Below are 20,982 nucleotides of genomic sequence, written 5' to 3' on the forward strand. Positions count from 1 at the left end.
TCAAGTGAGAAAAATTCAGGTTGATGAAAAAACCTTCCTTTTGCTTTGGAACAATCTAACCCAATAAAATTTATGTGTGGAAGCATAAGGCTGCATGGTCTTTTTAAAGAGAGATTTAAGCTTACCAAAACAAATTAGAACTGGAAAACATGTTAACAAGGACAGGATTCATGGAAGTTTTGAAACTGCCTTCATGCTACAAGCTACAGTGTGAATGTGAGATGAATCAAAATAGTACAAATGTAAATTGGATCACATCTACAATAAGATGAAAGAAATTCATAACACAGCTTGCTCCACGTAATTAATATTTTGGTATGTTTAGACCATCCTTCCACCATTTCTTTTCTATACACCATGCATATTTTACTTAAACAGATGCATATTTTACTTAAACAGTCTAGACCCATCTTAAAAACTCCATGTTTGAGAAAATTCCACTTAATGTACCAAAAGCTGACTTAGGCACTTCACTGTGTTTGAGGAGCTAAAACTTAAAAGCCTTTTAACCCAGTCTCTCAATACATGCAGAAAAATGTCTTATATCTTCTCACAGCACACAATGTTCTTAGCATTCATAGTATCTTGAAAGTTAAAAAAAAACATGACTAAACTCTCTTTAACATAAGCATTCAGATGACCAGGTGTTAATATGAAACAGTGAACAGCAAGATCCTTCAAATGAACCAGAAAATACAATGCCAGATCATCTAATTAACCCAATATTTAACATACTGTTGAAACTTAGTGTGTTCAGCATAATAATCTAGTAAAAATGGGTCTGATAAGAAATTAAGACATGATGCTTTAGTCAGTTCATCTTTACAGAATTATAAGATTTCTCCAGATATTCTGGATAGACAATGAAACAGAACAGGGACAGCATAGAACTATATTTAATACAAGTGACTTAAAATCCACCTGTATGTATCTGAACAAAAGACATTTTCCAGCACCTCTTATTGAAACCAACTAGTTTTTCCTTTCTTGGCTTCAAAAGAGCAACTGTGCTTCCCCATTGCTAGCAAAATTAAGTCATATTCCACAGAGGAAGGATGAGAAATCCTCTCTTCTAGACCGGATCTTGTTTTCATTATGATTCAATTCAAAAGCATATCCAAGTAACATATCTTGGCAAAATGAAGATGTTTTACTCAAAACCTTCTGGCACTCCAAAAATTCACTCGTATCAGGGATGAAAAGTTGGAAGTATGGGAGTTGGGATAAAGTCAGTCATCCTTTCCACTGAGTTTGCAATGATTCTGACGTGGACACATTCCAGATTTACTTAGTAATATAATTTAGAAAAACCAAATAAACTAGGCCAAGACGTTTTGTAGGGGAAGTAGACAAAACCTCTGTTGGTTCACCTGAAAAGATGAGGAAAAAAAGAGGAACTATGAAGAACTGTCCAGCCTAATATTTCTAGGGTAGGTGAGGGAAGTTTTAAAACTGTTCTGCCATAGTCTGTATGTCAATAGTCCTAAAATATCATTCAGCAATTAAGTGTAACTACAGCAATAGCAGCTCATGCCTCACCCTCTGCTAGGACCTTTGATGTGAAAAAGTAAAATAAGATGGCACAGATCAAGTAAAATAAGATGGCACAGATCTGGTTGTCCCTCATGACCAGAATTTACCTTCTTTTGTTCATGGAGTGACATACGAGCACCTAAGTGAACTAGAGAAACAGATCAAACACCTTTCACCTTGTTGTGTATGGCAGAGAGCCTTTGCCACTCCGTATTCTGCTTTGCAGTCTTGCTCTTCTTCCAGATGATGTTTACAGTTCTCAGCTATGAGAATGAAAACACAAGACCAGGATCTGAGGCTGTATCTTGCCAGGGCTGACATTCAATGGGCTGACCGTTCTCATGCATACATGTAGAAGAGTACCCACATGTCTATGTGTTAGCATGTATGTGTGCACTTATGAACACTTCACTTTCTCTCCCATCCAGATTACAATAATGCTTTGCTCTTGAAATTTTATTGAGTTAAGGAATATCTTTCTAGTGCACCCTGGGACCAAACTGGTTGAAAAGGTTACGCACTAAATCCTTATCAAACCATGGATTCATGCTGCTGCAAAATTTGAGATATAAAATCCTAGAAAACTCCTAAAAAGATTTTTCCACTTGACATTGAATAGCTGATTTCACAAGGCATATGATATACTCTTATAAGAAACAGTGAACACTTTTGCTTTGCATAAGAGAAGTGTGATCAGAGACAAAATAATTGGTATAAAAAATGCATTTTGGTGGAAACCAGCAAAATAAGTCTATGTTTGTAGACTATGTAATTTCCAATTTATTAACATTAAATTATTAACAAGCAGGAAGCAAGAGAAAAAGTATTATATGTTTTCCTTCCCCCAGCCTTTTTCAGGAAGGCAAACTTCAACAAATACAAAATGGTTGAAAAAGTTGCAGAAGAGGAGTTTTATGCCTCTAAATTTGGGACAGGGTAACGGGCAGGGCTCTGTGCCAAAAAGGTGTTGGCTGCCATCATGGCTGTGCCCAATGTGGGCTTAGAACAGGAAAAGTGTTTCTATTTATTTTTAGTTGTTTTTACTCCTTCTTCTTTTGAAGAAATTCTTATAAAAACTTTTATCTTGTCATCATGTGTAAATTATGCAGTATATTTTCAGTATTAGAGAGTTATGTCCACCCCACTGTGGGTTATATATCAAGATTCCCGCAGCTGTTCTGAAAAGTATTTTACTCTGAAGATGCTCCAAAGTTCTGGTTGACTTGACTTTGGACTAAGGATTTTGCCATCATACGCTTTATGAGAGAGAGTCTGGACTTTGGAACTGACTTTGTGATATTTGGACTGCTCGTACACATCATGTGGTGAATTAGCATGTGGTGCTCTTATGCAAACAATAAAAACAAAACAAAGAAAGAATTAAAAGTGCATTCAAGAAAATGAGTTTCAGCGTATGATTGAAACAATCCCATAATAGCAACAACTTTGTGGTAAAGGTACATACTTGCCAAAAATATCTGCTAGTGTGGAAATCTAGCATTCAAAACCCTCAATTTAGCAGCTGTACAGATGCAGTTACTTAGTTAACATGGAATATCACAGGCAAATTAAGAACAGTCTGGAAACTGCTTTAGAGCAAGATGCAGTGGTCAAAACTACTGGGGAAAAAACTCGCTCCCATTTTCAGCAATACAGATCATTTTGTACAACTTTGATTTTACACCAGTCTAAATGAGGGAAATTTGGCCCAGAATGTATCTACAGGGGGAGGGAAAAATAAAATAAAAAAAAGTTAATAATCCCAAAAAATAAAAATTATGGAAATTACAAAAAGTTTACCTAAAAAGTTCTTTATCTCACCCAAATGATAATGTCCCTGCAGCAACTGCAATGCCCAGTCAGCTGAGCATCTAAGAAAATCTAATGCTTAAAGGCAGTGACAAGAATGGCTCTTATTGCTGGAAACAAGATAAACAATTTTACATTTTTTTGGTAATACTGATCTCTTAAATGTTAATAACTTCTGTTATTTGCCTCAGTTGAACTAAGATTTGGATCCTACTGCAGAACAGATAACAGATAAACAGAGAAAGTAGATTGCCTCTCTAAATCATAACTGAGGACATAGTAATGTAAAGAAGTTATTGTCTGCAAATTTTTAGTAGTTGGCTTCTGTTCAGATCAAAGGGCTTCAGTTCTTAGAACTGCTTATATTGGAGATTACATCTGTTCTTCCTGGACTTTTCCTAAGGGGAAGGGTTTTTCCCAATGCACTTGGTCAAATCTCTCATCTACTACTTATGTTCTGTACAAATATGGTATTTCACTTCAACAAAAAAAATAGTATTTGGACTTCAGTAAGGCTCTATTATTTATTACACTTCTATATTTCTGCAGATAGAACCAATCAACTACTGTGAAATCTTTTCCACAAGCATTAATTCAGATTTTTTAAAAAGAGACACGTATTTTTAGCCTAGCTTTTCCCAAGTCAATGAAACGAAGTTTATCATTAGGAATATGGAATATTTAAGCAATTTAAGCACACTTCACAAAGTGTTTACTGAAAGGCATGTTTACTTCTGTCTTCTGCAAGCTTCCAGCTAAGAATTATTACATGTGTTCAATCAGGACGAAGAAAACGAAGAAACATAACATGCAAACTAACCAGCAGATTACAGACTGCTGCCTTTCAAATGGCAATCAGTGAAAACAGACAGCTGCTCAGTGAGATAAAAAACAAGACTTACAGAATGCGTAAGGTTGGAAGGGACAACCAGAGGTCCAACCTCCCTGTTCAAGCAAGGTGCCCTAGAATATTCAACAGAATATTCCACAAACAATTCTGAATGGTGACAGTACTGGAAGAAACTGAATTGTACATCAACAGTTCATGATAAAGAAGAAAGATTTTGTGAATTAACTGCTAAAAAATGTTTTAGAGTACTCTAAATGTTTTAGAGTACTTTAATGTTTCTGCAAGCTGCAGAAAACTTTTAAATAAGATACATTTGCTGTTGAAAAGAAATATAATAAAAATAAATGCATTTCAGAGATACTACAAAATTTGATCAATCAGCACGAGACAGTCTTAGGGGGTAACATAATCTAATTTCTCATTGGATAAACCAAAAAGAAATATGAAACTGAAAAATATGGAAACAGGATAAAAATTATTTTTTTAGTTGCTTAAGATTTCTTTTATCTTGTTCATCTACTCAAAGAATATATTGCAATGTAGATGAGCCAACAATTCTAGCATGTTTGAAGAATAGACTACTGTGACCTAATAAGGATAATTTAAACAAGTTTTGGCAAGCCTCCATAGGTTCAGTGTTGGGTTCCTTTTTTTCTCTTAATACTAAGGAATACTTTCAAAGAAGGAGTCATGCACAAAATTGTAACAGGGTTTCCAAACCAAATGATACAGAAACCACTGTATTTGTAAGATTTAAGCATGGCTAATCAAACCCTGGGTTGACTCATTTACATGAGATCTTTATTTCTGGAAAACTGTATTTTCAGTTTTTGGCAAATTTTTCAAATTTATCACCAATCATTTTAGGAAGAAAAAAAATATTATACACAGAAAACCATGTATTAAGATAGTACAGATGCTGTAATTTAGAGCAAATCCATAGCAGCAGCTGCACGTGATGGATGGGCAAAATTGCATATTATTTACCTAGTGCTAGAGTTTGAATCTTCATAATTAGTTTCTCTATTGGCTCCACAAAAGTTAAAGCAAGACTGAAGAAATAATATGTTAAACTAGTGTAAGGTACAGTTCCAAAACAGCTGAGGAATTTGGAAAAAAAAAAAAAAAAAGTTTGCTTCCCTCTTTATCAGTTACCTCCTGCAATGTTAACCAGATTGGGAGAATCTCACTTTTTACTGTAAGGAAAATACAAGGAACAACCTCCCTCGAATTTAACTTCACAGAAAAAACAGAATTTTTTTGGTGTCATATCAATCCTGCCTTAGCCTGGAAATTTGCAGTGTGGGTATATATATGAATAGAAAACACTGGAATGAGAACAAATTTGACACTGTAATTCAGAAACATTCCCATGCTGGCTGCTCCACTTACGCACTGAATAACTCTAAGAGAACATGTTTTGATGTGTTTCTTTGTATTCTCAAGAATGTCCTCCTCCAACAGCTTACATGTCTCTGGTGCAGATTAGTTATGGACTTCTCATGCTGATGAAGTAATCTCCTTAATGTTCTATACACCATAGGATATCCTTCTCCTCTGTTTCATGTTCTGACATGGCTAAAGGTCAGGAAAGTGTTTCATGTGGTGCTCGACTCCATTTAAAAGTGAAATTACAAGAATAGTGGAAAACGTATTTCTCTTTGAGTTTCCAAGCACAACACAAAAGGCCTAGGTAAAAAATGACTGTCAGTGCATCTTGTATTAAAAGTAGTCGTCACTTTGCTCAAAATGTTATATTACCTTCTAAAGATTTATTTTCAACATAGTGATTGGTAACATAGTGATACTGATACAGGAAGATGAGATTCATACTGTAACTGCTAAGTTTCCTCATAGAAAATGTGGACTTCACATCAAATAGTAACGACATAAAAATAATTTATGCTGAACGCAAAAAATTACTGCTCTAAACACATGACTTTTATTAAAAGTATACTTCCTCTGTAAGACAAGCATGTAAAAATTAAATTACCTCAGAAATAAAGATATTTTGTTACACAAATTATGTCTCAAACATGGTTCACATTTCTTTTCAAGAGGGATGCAGACAAGAGTTAAACTTACTAAGCTTTAAAAATATTACACACAAGCTTTTTAACATACATTATCCTTTTACATGGAATTTGCAAGAGAAAATGTGAAAAAGTTGGTATTTCAAAAGCGTTTCTTTACTATTAAGAGTATTTTGCTTGTTTGTGCCACAATTTCATGTTACTTTTTTAACAAAGACAGTAGAATTTACAAAGTCCCAGTTTAGGTACAGCTTTAAACATTCAGTTTCTAATTTTTAGAAGTTTTCTCAAGAGTATGTATTCTTAGAGAAAAAAATATAAAGAAAGTGAAGCAAAATGTTTTTCAATCAATAATTAACACACTAAGGAATAATGAAATTGTTTAAATTCACTTTTTTTTTTAATAATAATAGAGAGGAGGAAAAAAAAGTGGGTTTTTTGAAGGAGGGATGAATATTTACACAATTTTTAACAAAAGCAACAGCACTGCTAACAAAGGTTCATCTTGCAAATTGTCTCCCCAAAGGATCATGTAGGTTTGGTAAGGAACTTGGAGCATTTGCTTCACCTACAGTTTTCTCAGTTTAAAGCCTGTTACTTGTTGGTGTTACTGCTTATGTTCCAGTATAAATGCTCTGCAGCACCACAACCACCCTCTCCCTGTCTTTAGCACTGAACTTAGGGGCTGGAAAAAGAGGAACAGAAAATACTGGGAAGAAACTCTGCTTAGTCTTCAAAATTAAGAATATTAGGAATGTTATGGAAACTGGAAGACTCCTCTGGGAGGTGAGTCATAATTAAATTTTCATGCTTGAATAAAGAAATATGATACCAAATATTTAGCAAAAAAACCCTTTAAAATATCTAGCAGCCCATGCAGTTAGCAAAAAACCCAAAGAAAACAAACAAAAAACCCCAAACCAAAATAAAAACAAAACAAAATGAACAAAAATGTCAAATAATCTACCAGAAATCTTCTCCATTCTCAATGAGAGTAGTCTGATATTTTACATTGATGGGTTCTTCAGTGAATAAAATATAGTCCCAGCTTGTCTAAGTTCCATCTGGATTTTATATATTAGAATATATCTAGAATTTCTGAACTGAAAAAACCAACCTTTTTAAAGGGAATTAAAAGTTAGAGGCATAAAATCCGCTACACACAGAGAAAGTCTTCAGACATCAGAAAAAAATGTTTTAAACTACAGGTAGTAGACACAAAATACCTTTTTAGTAATTTCTAAGACATCAGTTTAGAGGTACATGGCTTCTGCTTCACCAGGAAATTCACAAAAAAAAGAGCCATTATAAGTGTTTTCTTTAGACAAAAGGAGTATCCAGCTTATCCCATCCTCTCTTTTGAGTGAAAGTGGGCAAGCAAGAAGAAAAACATGTTAGCAGAAATATCCAAGGTACAATTCAATTCAATACATGAACGTTTGTTTTGGAGAAGTTCAGTGTAACTAAGTATCCATTCTACACAAGTAAAGACGATTTGGAAAGGTGTTTTCTTTTTATTTCCAGGAAAACCTTGCAAAAGATGCTAGGTTCATGAAAATAATATGCCAAAGTAAAACTGCTGTGCTTGCATTTATCCTGTGTTTTTAATATTGCATATTCTTCCAACTCTTGGCTACAGCTGCACTGCCAGCTAGCTGTTTAGCAAATAAGAAAAGTTCAGCGGAAGGTACGATAGCATGAACAATAACATTAACAATAAAATTTCTTTGTGTTCACAAATACAAACTTATAGTACAATTAACACCTTCTCAAGACGGTAAGCTAAACTTCCTATTTTGTTGGGACTTATCGTCAAAAATTGCAGTCAACAAAAAGTATCATTAAACCCTAGGCCCTACTTTCACAGTCTCACAATGTTTGTGTTCATGCAACACATATGTAGAAATACTAAAGTTCAGGTGAGGGTCATTGCTGGTGACCGTGCACTGGAACAGATTGCCTAGAGAAATTGTGGAGTTTCCCTCACTGGAGATACTCAAGAACTGTCTGGACACAATCCCGTGCAATGTGCTATAGGATGACCCTGCTGGAGCTGGGAGGTTGGAGCAGATGACCCAACGTGACCCATTCTGTATTCTGTGAATAGTAATGTGCCTTCAAAAAAAACCTGACAGTTAATCCATCCTTTTAGCAGCACTGGATTTTTAAATATTGTTGCTGCCCTGAAATAAGCCTTCACTATGGGTCTCTAGTCTTATCCAGAAGAGGAAAGGGAAACAATAGGGAAAACAAAAGACAAAGGAAGATGAAGTTATTTTGTCCAATTTGATCAGAATTTTCAAGGTTTATTCCATATGAATTTGTGTGAAAAACTTCCAGATTAGGTAACAGGAAAAGCATCATCAAAATTAATTACCATGTGGAATTCTGATGGCAATTTAGTAAGATATCCCATATCTTTATTGGAAAAAGTTTTAGGACAGTATTGTTACTTAGACTGTAAGAAAACTACTATCCACCATCCCCAAAACCCAACCCTTTAAATCTAGAAAGTGTGGGAACCCACAATTAAACTACAACATGAAACACAAATTGTGAAACTACAGAAATGCAGTTACAGTTGGCCAGATAATAATCTAATAATCTCCTATGACATGCCTTTATCTGTCCCTTTTCTTTACTGCTCTCCTTTTTTTTTTTTTTTTTTTTTGGACGAGTTTTGGAAGCAGCATTGTACACAAATAGTTTTCTCTGAAAAATGAAAGTCAACTAAAAAAATAAAGAATTTAAACATTCAAATGTAACCCACCATCACTATGGTAACTTTAGCTACTTTAGCTTTTACCCTGTGAATAACAGTTTCAATAGCTAAGACCAGAGGCTTGCTTGTATTAAGATTTCAGATATGCAGTAGAATTTTTAAAACTGGCTTACATGTTGCTTAAATGTATTCCTTTCTCTGGTTTATTTACAAAATTTGCAGCAGTCTCATTAAAACTGATTTGTGATATGTGCGTTCTTAACTACTGAAGTTAAACAAATGAAAACAATTTACATTGGGCTGTCAATTTCAGAGGTTAGCACAAATACAATTACACCGATTTAAATCCAATATAAGAGATGTGTGGAAGTGTTTGCTCTATATAATTTTTTGATTCAGGATCTGTCCCATTGCCAACATATATATATTTCTGTGCTTTCTACAGACTCAGAGAACAAAACAGTCTGTTTCTGTAGGGCCTGACCTAGTGCTAGAACATTAAGAGCAAGCCATTTATGTAGGAAGTGTTCTTCCTTTTATTTTACTGCTGCAGTCACTGCCTGTTATTACTCAGTAGTAAGATTGTATATACCTTTTTTTTTTTTTTTTTAACCAGAAGTTACTTTAGGGCTGTTTAGGCATTTTTCTACGCTCCACCAAATTCTCCATACACTGAAATCACTCCCCCAGGAAAGTGACCTTCTCAGTAAGAAACTTGATCTTACAGATATCAAATGACCTGAAAAGATCTTTCAGCAGTTTGGTCAGGATAACATTAATAACCCAGCCCACAGGAGAATACTGTGTACCAAAGCCGATGTGAATTTGATGACTGTGGACTGCAGAGAAACTGACAAACCCTCAACATTGTTCACAAAACAGTAAATGAATGAATTCCAACTGATTATGTCTGCAGAACCATGAGCTGTCAGGTGGAAAGACTCTTCAACTTCTTGCAATTCAGTATTTAGCACAACAAAAATACTGTCAGCATCTTCTCACCCTAGAACTGAAACTACTGAAACATGTAAGAGATTTGTTATACTGTGTTCTTTTGTCATATCCAAATAAGCTACCACAGTAGCTAAAAGTACAGTGCCTTTAAAACATATCAAGGAATCTATATGCCATATAGGGTATTGAAATGAAAAACAACTACACACAGCACTTTGAACATTCTAAAGAACTTGAATGTGACACATATTTCACAGATCTGGAAAAAGGAATTTTGATTTACTGTAATCAGCACTTCTATTTGAAATATATGTCATACTTTCTAAATATATACTCATAAATCACCTCAAAGCCCTACGCATTTAGGAATTACAATGCCCTATCATTAGTTGTTCTAAGCTGATAAATGACTAATGGAATGCCAAATCAGCAAGTCAGTCAATACAAGAGATATGTTTCATAGTTAAGGCTGCCATATAAGCAATGTCTTGTAAAAAAATTCCCTTCATAAAACTGCACACAGAACATACTAGTTTCTAAAATTAAGGCTATGTTCTATAAATAACCACTTATAATTAAGAAAACTATATGATACTGAAACATTGAGCTTTGAATAAAGAAAAATCTTCAAGACCCTTCAAAGTTTCACATATCTTTTACCGTCTCAGCATGGATCAGAACACCCTTGTTTGATGTGCATGGGATTTTTTTTTTAATATTAATTGCCCTACATATGTCAGCAGTGTAGGGTTGGTAGTCTTCAAAAAAAGTCTGAAAGTGTCACAATCTATAGCATACTTTTTAGTAGGAATAAACCGAATACTTTCTCTAATGGAAAGTTACCACAGGGGAAAAAAGAGAGTTTTTGCTCTATCCCCACCTTATGGCTAGAAAAAGAATTGTTCTATTACAGCATCCATATTTTTGAATTTTTTTTTCCTTTATTGTATGACTATAACCAGAAAATATTGACTATTTGTGTTAAAAAACCTGAGATTCTTTTTTTAGCAGTCCCTCACTTCTCCACATAAAAGCACAATGAAACTCCACACCATGAATGTCCTCTCTAGCATCTGTGTTGATGTTCTGACTTAAAACAACAGACGTATTTACATTCAAACAGAACAGTGATTATTTGGGTTCCTAACCCACTAAAGTATACAAGTTCATTTATTCCCGTTGTCACCATTAGGAGTTAAAATGGCTAAATCTCTCCACAGATCTAAACTTCACTGACATACCATTCCTGAAGCTCCCTTTTTAAAACAGCTTTAAACCTAATAATCAGGTGATTTATACCACTCATAAAATATTAAATTTACATGCTCTACAAATTAAAACAACAGTACGCATGAATGTAGTTTTAAAGCTTTCACAACTATCTCCTCTGCTTGCTTATCTTGCAAGCAAAATGATGCAAGCACAAGAGCTGGAACAGTGCATACTCCTCACCAGAAGACTTCCTCAAGTTGGCAAACAGTAGATCTCCTTTTATCAGTCACTCTGTGAGACGAAACAAATATAGCAGCAGCACGACTCTCTTTCCTCATAGTCACCCGCTGATCAATAAACATTTTTCCTTCTTTTGTGCATTAATCAGTTACGATACCACCCTGGCCCAAGGACTAACATCAGCTACGCGGAAAGCTGAAAACCAAGACACAGGCCGTCAGAAGTACTTTGGCCAAATTCTTCTATTTTTTCATTTTACTTTTTTTGTTAGAGAGCACCTCTCTTTCCCAAAATTTCTTCGATCTTATGTTTAAAAGTCCAGGAAATTCAATAGTGAATCAATTGTCTCAATGGTTTCAGAACTCCAAATTTCTCAAGGTTTCATGAATAGAGCTGAATAGGATAGACACCTTATAAATGCATCAGCATGACTCTTCCCTCAATAATCCTTGCCTTTCTCCTCCTAAGGGCAGAGAATCAACACAGGAATTCAAACAAAAGAACATAATTTCATTAAGCTTTCTAGTATAGACCTGGTTTAAAAGAGTATTTTATAGTACTATGTGCTTTGATGCTCTGTCATTACACAGAGATTTGATAACAGAAATAGTTTATTACTATAGCCTCCAAGTTTATATTAATTGGAAGTGTTCATGGGTATTTAGACAATACTGCTGTCAGGAGTTTTGACTTTAAAAATACAGTAAGAATTACTGTATAGAGGAGACTCCACATATATACATGGAGCACAGAAGAGCTGCCAAATACTAATATAATTAACCTTATGGTGAACATTCAAGAAGATACTAGAAAAACATAACAGCATCTTATATTTCTGAATGCTTAAGCACACTACATCAACCACATTAATTTCCAGGTAGCATTTATTTAAAGTTTAAGAGAGAAACCTGAATACCTGCCAAGCTATGCAGGTCTTCTTAATACCTGCCTTCTTCAGTTATAACAAAACATCAACAATGGGTTGTCAAAAGTCTCTCTCCTATTACAAAAGGGCACCCCTTCTTAACCATGAATGCAGACCAAAACCACTGTATAAAATATTTTAGAAGTACACTGGTTGGTTTTAACCCTTCATTGCCTCCCTTCCCCAACAATAGCTGATCACCAATCTACTACATGGGAATAAGAATACTCCACTAAGCTCAGAGTGGATTTTGCTCCTAGGAAAATCAAGACAATAAAATATTTCAGGGAAAATTAGGAAAAAACATTTCTAATAAAGGAAAATCTAGTGTTGCAATAAAATTGTTAAATCATGGACTGTAACTACAAAGAAAAATAAAAATACTTAGTCTGGTCTTCCTTATTCCTGAGAATGTACTTGAGATTATTAAATCCTCTACATGTGCAGGTTCTCAGCCTTCTTTGTGGATTCCAAGGGAGTAGGAGAAGAAAAGGCAGAATAATCTCGTCAACCCTTAAAAGAAGGTGACTGAACTAAGCTCTGTGAGTTAAGTGGAAGAGTAATCCTTCATTTCTGCATACTGGAAAAGAATGACTTTTCAAAGGCTGCATGGGATTTTAAAAAGCACGTGGACATGATATGACATTAAAAGTACTGGTATTGTTACAGTTTTCTTAGATTACTAAAATATTTCTAAAATGCAATTCTTTTTTGCTGAGTTTCTAGAACATATTCAGTAAGGTATTAAACAAAATTAGACTACTACATAACACTTTTAAAGATCCTTTATTTTAAGAATAGTTCATTGCGCATATGAAGGATCAGCTACCACATATTCCACAAAACCGTATTATCAGCTCAAACTGTGAGATTCAACTATAACTTTATTAAAACATCCCTTAAGCAAAGTGTTCAGTAAATGGTTACAAGTATCAGATTAGGAATAGAATATGATCTTAATTTAAGAAGACATATTTATATAATGTACATTTCCAGACCTCTGACAAGTTAGGATGACACTCAAAAGGGGGAGGAAATGGCTGGGCATTCATGACAATTTATCTTTGTTATTTTTACAAGATCTAACTTCAAAAACAACAGCTGTGCCAGATCTTTTCTTCTCCATAATCTGTGCATCTGTCCACACCAACTGAATTACAGACCACCAAATTGTCTCATACACCACAGCAAACAATAGGCCAGCTTAACAGTTCAGAGCATGATTTTAAATACCAAATATGTATTCTTTCCCCAGAACACAGAAGTTTTAACCTACTTTTCAAAGTAACTAAGACATTTATGAATGAATTGAAGGCAAGATATTTAACACACTTGCTTCTGCAATGATTATTTTGAAAGCCAAGATTTTCTTTAACTAGTAAATCTGCTTTGAACTGCACAATCTTCAATGGATTTTGTGAAACCTGCATTTTTTTTTATTACTGTTCTCCTTTAGAAGTTTCACACTTCTAATAATAAATGCCACATTGTACCTGAAGAGTACCTATGGTACAGGCATTCCTCCATCTTACAAAAGAAATAAAGTATGTCAAAAGTCTTAAATGCCAAGTGACACACACTTTAAAATTATGCATGGAGTACAAAAATATACATTGTAAGATTTTTTTTATTTTTTTTTTTTTAAAGAAAGAGCAAGATACTCAGTCAGGAGATAGACATCAATAAAACTGCATACTTCCACAAGCGCTAAAGCTGGCTCACAGTATCTCAAGTTAGTAAGACAAGATGGAAAAACTTTGCTTTAAAATTCCAGTGGTCTGTTTTCTAGCCTCTGCTTTTCTTTAAAATAACCTGCAAAAAGAAAAAAAGTATATTTACCACCGGTTTTATCACTACAATTCAGGTCCAAAATGCTAGGCTACTCAGACCAAAGGTTCACCTAGCCAATTTGTTTCCAAGAGTTGAGTCACCAAAGCTAAATCTCAAGGGAAAATGTTAGAAATAAAGAAAAGCATATTGAAAGATTTTATATCAGAGATTTTTTTTTAAAGCAAGAACATTCATAAGCAAAAATTCTGTAAAATAAAAGGCTTATTTTAAAAATTAATGCTGAGAAATAGCAATAGTGCTCTCAAGCCCTCAGTAGATTACTTGAAGTTCTTACTCTGTTAAGCCTAGACAAAAAGAAAAATTACATACAGCTACTATGCTCCATTTGTGTTTGCAATGCCTTATTTCTTTCTATATCAAGAGCACACAGACCTTTGGAAGGACATTTTTTGGTTTGGAGTTTAAATTGAAAAATGAACTTCAAAGCCCAAGTGGGACTGTTTAAGTGTTAACATTATTAAAATACAGGCGGTTTTTCCTTTCTTTTCATCTTAAAAAAATAAATGGAGCACAAAAATGTTCAAATAATGTTAAGATTGCAGTTAAAAAGAAATTACAAATGCATAAGATTCCAACTGTAACATTCACTTGGCTACCCTACATATTCTGTATATATTTCTGTTACTATAGTAATACAAAGTATCAAACTAAACCCTTCACCGGAGGGAAAAAAAATACTGAAAACAAACAGAAGCCACAGGACCAAAATATCAGATAACACTGAGTTTTGTTCTCCCAATTTGCCCAGCAGGAGTAAGTGGTTAAACAATTAACAAATTAAAGAGACCAAGTTCCTTCATGACACCAAGGTAAACAGACTTGCAAGAGGTACACAAGACATATCCTAGCAAGTGAAATGCGCTGCGAAGTACAAAGGGATTTTAGTCATGCTTTGACACTAATTCTTTCTAGACAGAGAAAGCTGCTTAACACCTTCCTTTTTCCCTTCTTTTGCATACATACAAAACTCAACATCCTTCACAGATATTCACACAACAATTTTTGTAATGCTAAATTAGCCATATAGCAATCCAGTTTAATCCTCCCTTAGCTCTTCCCTTGCCAAACACATCACGCAAAGTATCTGTTCAAATAGTATCCACACCATGCTGCAAGAATCCACTACAAATTTATCCCAGACTAAGAAGGTAAGAACAGAAGGTGCAAAAAGATATGTGAACCTCTCTGGACTACTTCTCACTTGTTCCATAAAGCTTCACATATATAACTGAAGTTAAGACAGCATGCTTCCTTGATGTAGTATCATTTGAAATAAGGATCCTCAACTTTGGACGGGCTTTCAGCCCATCAATGCTTGCTGGTAGACCACTTTGTAGACCTACCCATACATAGCAACTATGAGTTTAAACATGGAATAATAATAATAAAAAAAAACAGGTTATACTTATTAGGTCAAGGAAAGTTAATTTGTTGTGTTGGTAACAGTGAATTTTGCCAGTGATGGATTAAAGAATATTAAGTCTCTATACATTCTGAATTACAAATAAAATAACAACTTTAACACAGAAAATATTTTTATATGCTGTCATAATACATTTTACATTATGCAAAAAAGAAAATTATTAAAAGTTCTTTAATACCTTTGCGGCAGATATGGTGTGCTCAGGTTTAATTATTTTACTTTTGTTCTCAAAAGCATTTGTCCTGGCCTCTTCTGCTAGCCGATGGAGAAACAGTAAGAAGTTCAAATGCACCTTTAAAATAGAGAAGAAAAAAACAAGAAACCAAGAATGATTCAAACTTGCTTAAGCATAGTTTGATTTTTTAGAGATTCATTTTTTGGGACAAAGGATTTGCATATTAGACTGCTTCCAAATTTCTGAAAGGTGTTCTCAGAAAAACAATAAATCACTGAGTTCAAGCCTTAGTAAATTTCCAAGACATCCTTTACTGCAAGACTCTTATAGTTTAAATTTAGCATACTTAAATCATAAAAGTGCTTTAGAAATGATCAAACAACAACTGATTTAATAGGAATCAAGTCTGATTTTTATTAGCAGTTTTTAATAATAAAATGTACATATAAATATAGAACCAGGAGCCTTTTTGCTTATTAGAAAATATAGTTAGCTTTCAGTGACTACAACTGCCAGACTTTTATGAAGAGCAAATTCATCCCTGCTATATCGCCAAATGGACCACAGACGAGTTCAAGAACTTCTGCCTCTTTCCACTGTAAAGGGACATTGACATTAATTTCTCCAGAACAAGAAATTCTCTAGTGTCAGAAGGTTCCATCCATTTTCTCAACAGCTCATCACTTACTTAGCCTTTTTATGTTAGAAGAACGGGTAGTGCAGAATTCTGTTCAATGTGGAACGCTGTTCTTCTAATACAAAAGCAGCAAAAAATTTCAGCAGGCAAGGAAGGAACTGCTTCAACCTGGACTAAAACTACCAGTCAATAGCACCCCTGTGTAATCAGGGACCTATAATACAAACCTCTAACATTATACAGATATTATGTGAACTATTTTAATGGTCCCACCTGAAAAATTGATAATTGCACCTTCTGCAAATTAAACTTTCAAATAGTATTACCTTTGCTATGTAAAGTGTACAAAAATACTTTCACAGTAAAGAGCTCAGAAAAAAATTACAATATATGAAAATTTTATTTACATGAATTAGGCAATGTATTTACTCTGCCGTACCCGATCTGTAAAGCCTGGAAAAATATAACATGGATATAACATGGAAAGTTACAGATTAAGTGCATTTGTGGCAAAAATGAATTTGCAGCAAAGAGAATCTGCTGGAGGACAGACTCTTGTCACATGAACAGCATTCAAAGGACAAGCTATTTGGGATTTTTTTCAGTATCCTGAACTAAATGAAGCCAGTATGCAACAGATAAATTTACATAATATTTGACATAATTTGGAAGCATCAACTACACAAAAAGCAGACATTCTTGCAGATTTACTTTGCAAAATATCAAAGACGCTTTTAAACTAGTAACTCACACAGAAATTATCTGTGAGAATTGAAAGAATCAAGCAGTGGCACTAAGATAATGTTCAACATTAGAACTCTCGTTATTAAACTTATCAAGGTGAAGGTTATATTTCTGGAAATAACCTTTGGGAGAAGAGGGAGGTGGAACAAAAGCTTCCATACTTGCAAGTCCTTTTGCTGAGATACCTAAAGGCAAAAGTGTTAATTTTAAAATTAACTACCTTTCTAAACTGCATCTTCTGTCAGAATCACTGTACCTTTATTTTCCTATTTTCAAAGTGAATTGCTGCATGTGGAGAAGCTTCCCCTGAACTTGGATAGATTTAAACAATAGTCACAACATATTCCATAGCAGAGCACCGAGGTTAATAAATATTCCAGGTTATTCAAAGCAATTGAGAAACGCTAATGAAAGGTAGAATGACTAAATACCATGAGTTGGACAGTTACTGACAAATACCTAAGTGATACCATATTTGTTCAAAGACATTCCTTTACTACATATGAAATTGTCCCTGTGCATAAAAATTAAAAACTGTTTTGAATTAACTACTCATGCAAATCACCTTACAAAACAGAATGCTTACTTCCCAGAAAAGAAAGGTAGCAAAGTTTTAGTAACTTTGTAAAAAACTCACAACACTGCACAGCAACTTCCACACACCTGCTCAACAGAACTAATGAATAGCAGGGAAAGGCTCTGTAATTTTACTTTGCTGCCATAACTTCAAAACAATTCTTTAGACTAATACTTTGCCTTAGACGTACACTTATTAATCATTCTATGGTGATAACAAAAAAAAAAAAAAGGCTAATCAACACAATACTTTAAGCTTTTCCTGCAATGAAAATACACACATGCCCTTCTAGCATAAAACAAGCAGTTGAGATCCTGCTTTTCTTCTATAATTTCAAGCTAGAACAAAGTTTGCATATTTTCTTCTCAGACCACTGGAGGAATATCTGAAGTTCAGTACTAAAATCTTTAACTCTTATTTTCAAAAAGAGCCTTGAAAAAAACCTGAAACACTATTCATATCTCTTCACCCAAAGATATTATCATACTCCTTCAAAAGAAAAACAAACAAAACCAAACAACTTCCTGAAAAAGGCTGATGAAACTTTATACCTACACTGTGTGAAGAGAAAGATGTTAACACTTAGGAAACAGATACTGACAAAGCTTCATATTTTGAAAGGAGACTTGATCAAAAAAATCTGAAAAGTGAAGAAGAAACCCCATTCAAGTATTTAACAAAATTATCTGAATTCTTATGTCTTTCAAATTTGTTAGTTATGATCACATACAAAGATATTGGTTTTGTCGACTAAAAAAAATCACTGAAGGTCCAGAAAAAATCCCAATTTGATTATCTCCTAAGCCAGGCGGGCAGGCCACCTCACTGAACCAGACAAGTAGATTCAAACATAAAAGCATGGGAGGAAGGTAGATAGCAGGAAGATAGCCCAGAAACTGAACTAGCCAATTCTCATTCTTCCCTGGAGAAGACACAAGCTCTCCGCTCAAAATGTACATGGTTCCATCTTGTTAAGACAGCTACTATATAAATGACTGAAGTATGCAATCTAGTCACTCTTACAGTGTTTGCAGCGAATAACAGAGACACTAGAAAACACATTCTCAAAACTTGTTACTTGTCTAACTAATAATTACAGAATAAACTCCTCCATACTTCTTTTTAAGGCAAAATTCCAGCTGTGTTATTTGTCCAGAGAAATAAAGAACTAAAGAGTTGTTAGTCATGTGCCTAGTTGAAGAACATAATGGACAACAACCACAACCGGACATTCCTATTTAAAGGAAGAAAATAAAAAAGCCAAGCCTTGTAACATTAAAGGTCATTTAATTTGACACCACCAGAAGAGGTAATCTAAGTTTCCACTACAGTATTAAAATTTATTCTGATCTCATCCTTTGTGTTGGAATGAACACTAGATTAGTCATATTTTAAGCTAGATCTGATTGTTATTGTTTGTAAGTTTCAGTCAATTCAACTCACTGATTTTCTTTGCAGCACACAGAACACTAGTGTCAGGACCAGGAAGAAATGGGAACCAAAGCCCAAAATTTGGAGGGATGTCCCACTTACCCCTTTTCAGCTACACAGTTTGAAGACAGATTTTCATTTCCTTGGAAACACAGACCAATCGTTACCAAGGACTACAAAAATGTATTACTGATTGTCTAAGTTTGATTAGTTGACTACTTCATTCCACTGAATAAGCTTTGAGTGGGTCTGAGCATGAGTAGCAAGGGGCCAGGTCTTTCGTCCAAAAAAACCTCCAGAGACAGCTAAAACAGTAGGAAGAAATAATATTTTTATTAGCTCAATTAGAGAAATATTTAATGTTTACATTCAAATCTAAATACTCTCATGCAATTACTATATTAACTCATATTAATCTCATTTATTTTAAATTTGTATGTTTATATTTAGCTTCATATATCCAGATACCAACCTTCAAGATGCTGGAAGACACAACTTTTATATACATATGAAACATGGACTTACAATTCAAGACAGGGATCATACTAGTACAGAGTATGCATTAACACTTTAATGCTCTGAGAATCACGTGCATTTGTAAACAAGAGGGCAACACAGCCAAGTAAGTTAAGCCTATTAAGGCACTTCAAGGAATATCCTTTTTATGCACAATTTTTTTTTCTTTTTCAATATAGCAGCTACCAAAAACTCTCTTGTGGTCAGGTATCCTTGCTGTAGCCAAATAATTCCTTGGTGAGACAAACTCTACCTGTGTCACAAATCCCTCAGTGCTGGTCAGAAGCAATCCAGCTGTGTTGGCCTCAGTTTTTGGAAAGTTGTTTGATATGGCTCCACACCTTTGTGGCAGGCATTTTTAAACCAGGAACAGGGTCCCCACACCTTATTAGATTAGTAACAAGACTTGTCATTCCTTAGTTTTGGACAGAGATTACTCAGATGGCTTTCAAACAATTTATGATCATTCAAGATGCCTGAACAGTTTAGCAACTCATTGACTACAACAGACCACCCGCACACCCAAACCGGTCTACATTAACAACAGACATCTGCGTGTTACAGCCTCGTATTCCAAATTCCTATTTCTCGGTCCGTCTACACCAAACTCTTTGATCAGCAGTGTGTACGTGTAGTAACACAATAATTATGCATCAGCCTGTCCCTGAATCCCCAAACCCGCTGTCAAATCCCTACAGTGCAGCACCCCCCAGCAAAGCAGAGAGCAGCTATCTCTGCTTATCCACGTGTTACCAGGCAAGCCAATAGCCCATCTCCCCGGAAACTTTGCCTCCCCTCTGCCCGCCGGTCACTGCAGAAACACCACCAGTAGGAACTGGGCATCCCGTCACGCTCAGCAACTCCCAAGTGCTGCAGTGCGCACCATCCTAAACATTTAGAGCGTAAATGTCCCTACTTAGGGCCGGCTGCCCCCAGCCCCTCCCCCGCCCCTTTCTCTCTCTCTCTCTCTCTCCCTCCTCACCAGCAGGTCGGCGTTCGCCGCCAGGCGTAACTGCGGCTTGTGTTTCTTTATTATTTTCCGCAGGGTGCTGCGGGGCGCCGTGCGCCTCATCTTCCTCTGCTCCTGCTCCTGTTCCTGCTGTTCCTGCTGCTCCCGCTGCTCCCACTGTTGCTGTTCCCGTTCCTCCTCCTCGCGCCTCCCTCGCTCCCGCCGCCGTTCGAATCCGCCGCCCTCGCGCAACCGCGCGCGCCCGCCGTGACGCCACTTCCCAACGGCCGCGCGCGGCGCCGGCCCCGCCCCCGCGCCCCGCCCCGTCCAGCCGGAGTGAGACGGGGGTGCCCCCGCCTTTGCGGGGAAAGCGGCGCTGGAGCATCGGGACGCTCCTCCCG

The 20,982-nt window shown here is 35.5% G+C and overlaps 1 protein-coding gene across 1 annotated transcript; it reads right to left on the reverse strand.

Moving 5' to 3' along the window:
- Positions 1 to 13,072: 13,072 nt before the first annotated feature.
- On the reverse strand, positions 13,073 to 20,766 carry CENPW (centromere protein W). Its single transcript, XM_050316480.1, has 3 exons — positions 20,615 to 20,766; positions 15,731 to 15,844; positions 13,073 to 14,090 (listed from the first exon to the last, which is right to left on the reverse strand). The coding sequence occupies exons 1-3, from the start codon at positions 20,702 to 20,704 to the stop codon at positions 14,064 to 14,066; spliced, it is 231 nt and encodes a 76-aa protein (XP_050172437.1). The 5' UTR covers positions 20,705 to 20,766; the 3' UTR covers positions 13,073 to 14,063.
- Positions 20,767 to 20,982: the final 216 nt, after the last annotated feature.

The sequence above is a fragment of the Myiozetetes cayanensis genome, unplaced genomic scaffold (assembly GCF_022539395.1).
Source record: "Myiozetetes cayanensis isolate MyiCay16 unplaced genomic scaffold, myiCay2020 scf2-11, whole genome shotgun sequence".
Taxonomy (NCBI): domain Eukaryota; kingdom Metazoa; phylum Chordata; class Aves; order Passeriformes; family Tyrannidae; genus Myiozetetes; species Myiozetetes cayanensis.

Excerpts from the sequence above, each read along its gene's own strand:
- CENPW (XM_050316480.1), bottom strand. The coding sequence starts at position 20,704 with ATGAGGCGCACGGCGCCCCGCAGCACCCTGCGGAAAATAATAAAGAAA. Across the intron at positions 15,845-20,614 it reads CGGCGAACGCCGACCTGCTG|GTGCATTTGAACTTCTTACT; the intron begins GTGAGGAGGGAG and ends TCTATTTTAAAG. Across the intron at positions 14,091-15,730 it reads ACACCATATCTGCCGCAAAG|GTTATTTTAAAGAAAAGCAG; the intron begins GTATTAAAGAAC and ends TTCTTTTTGCAG.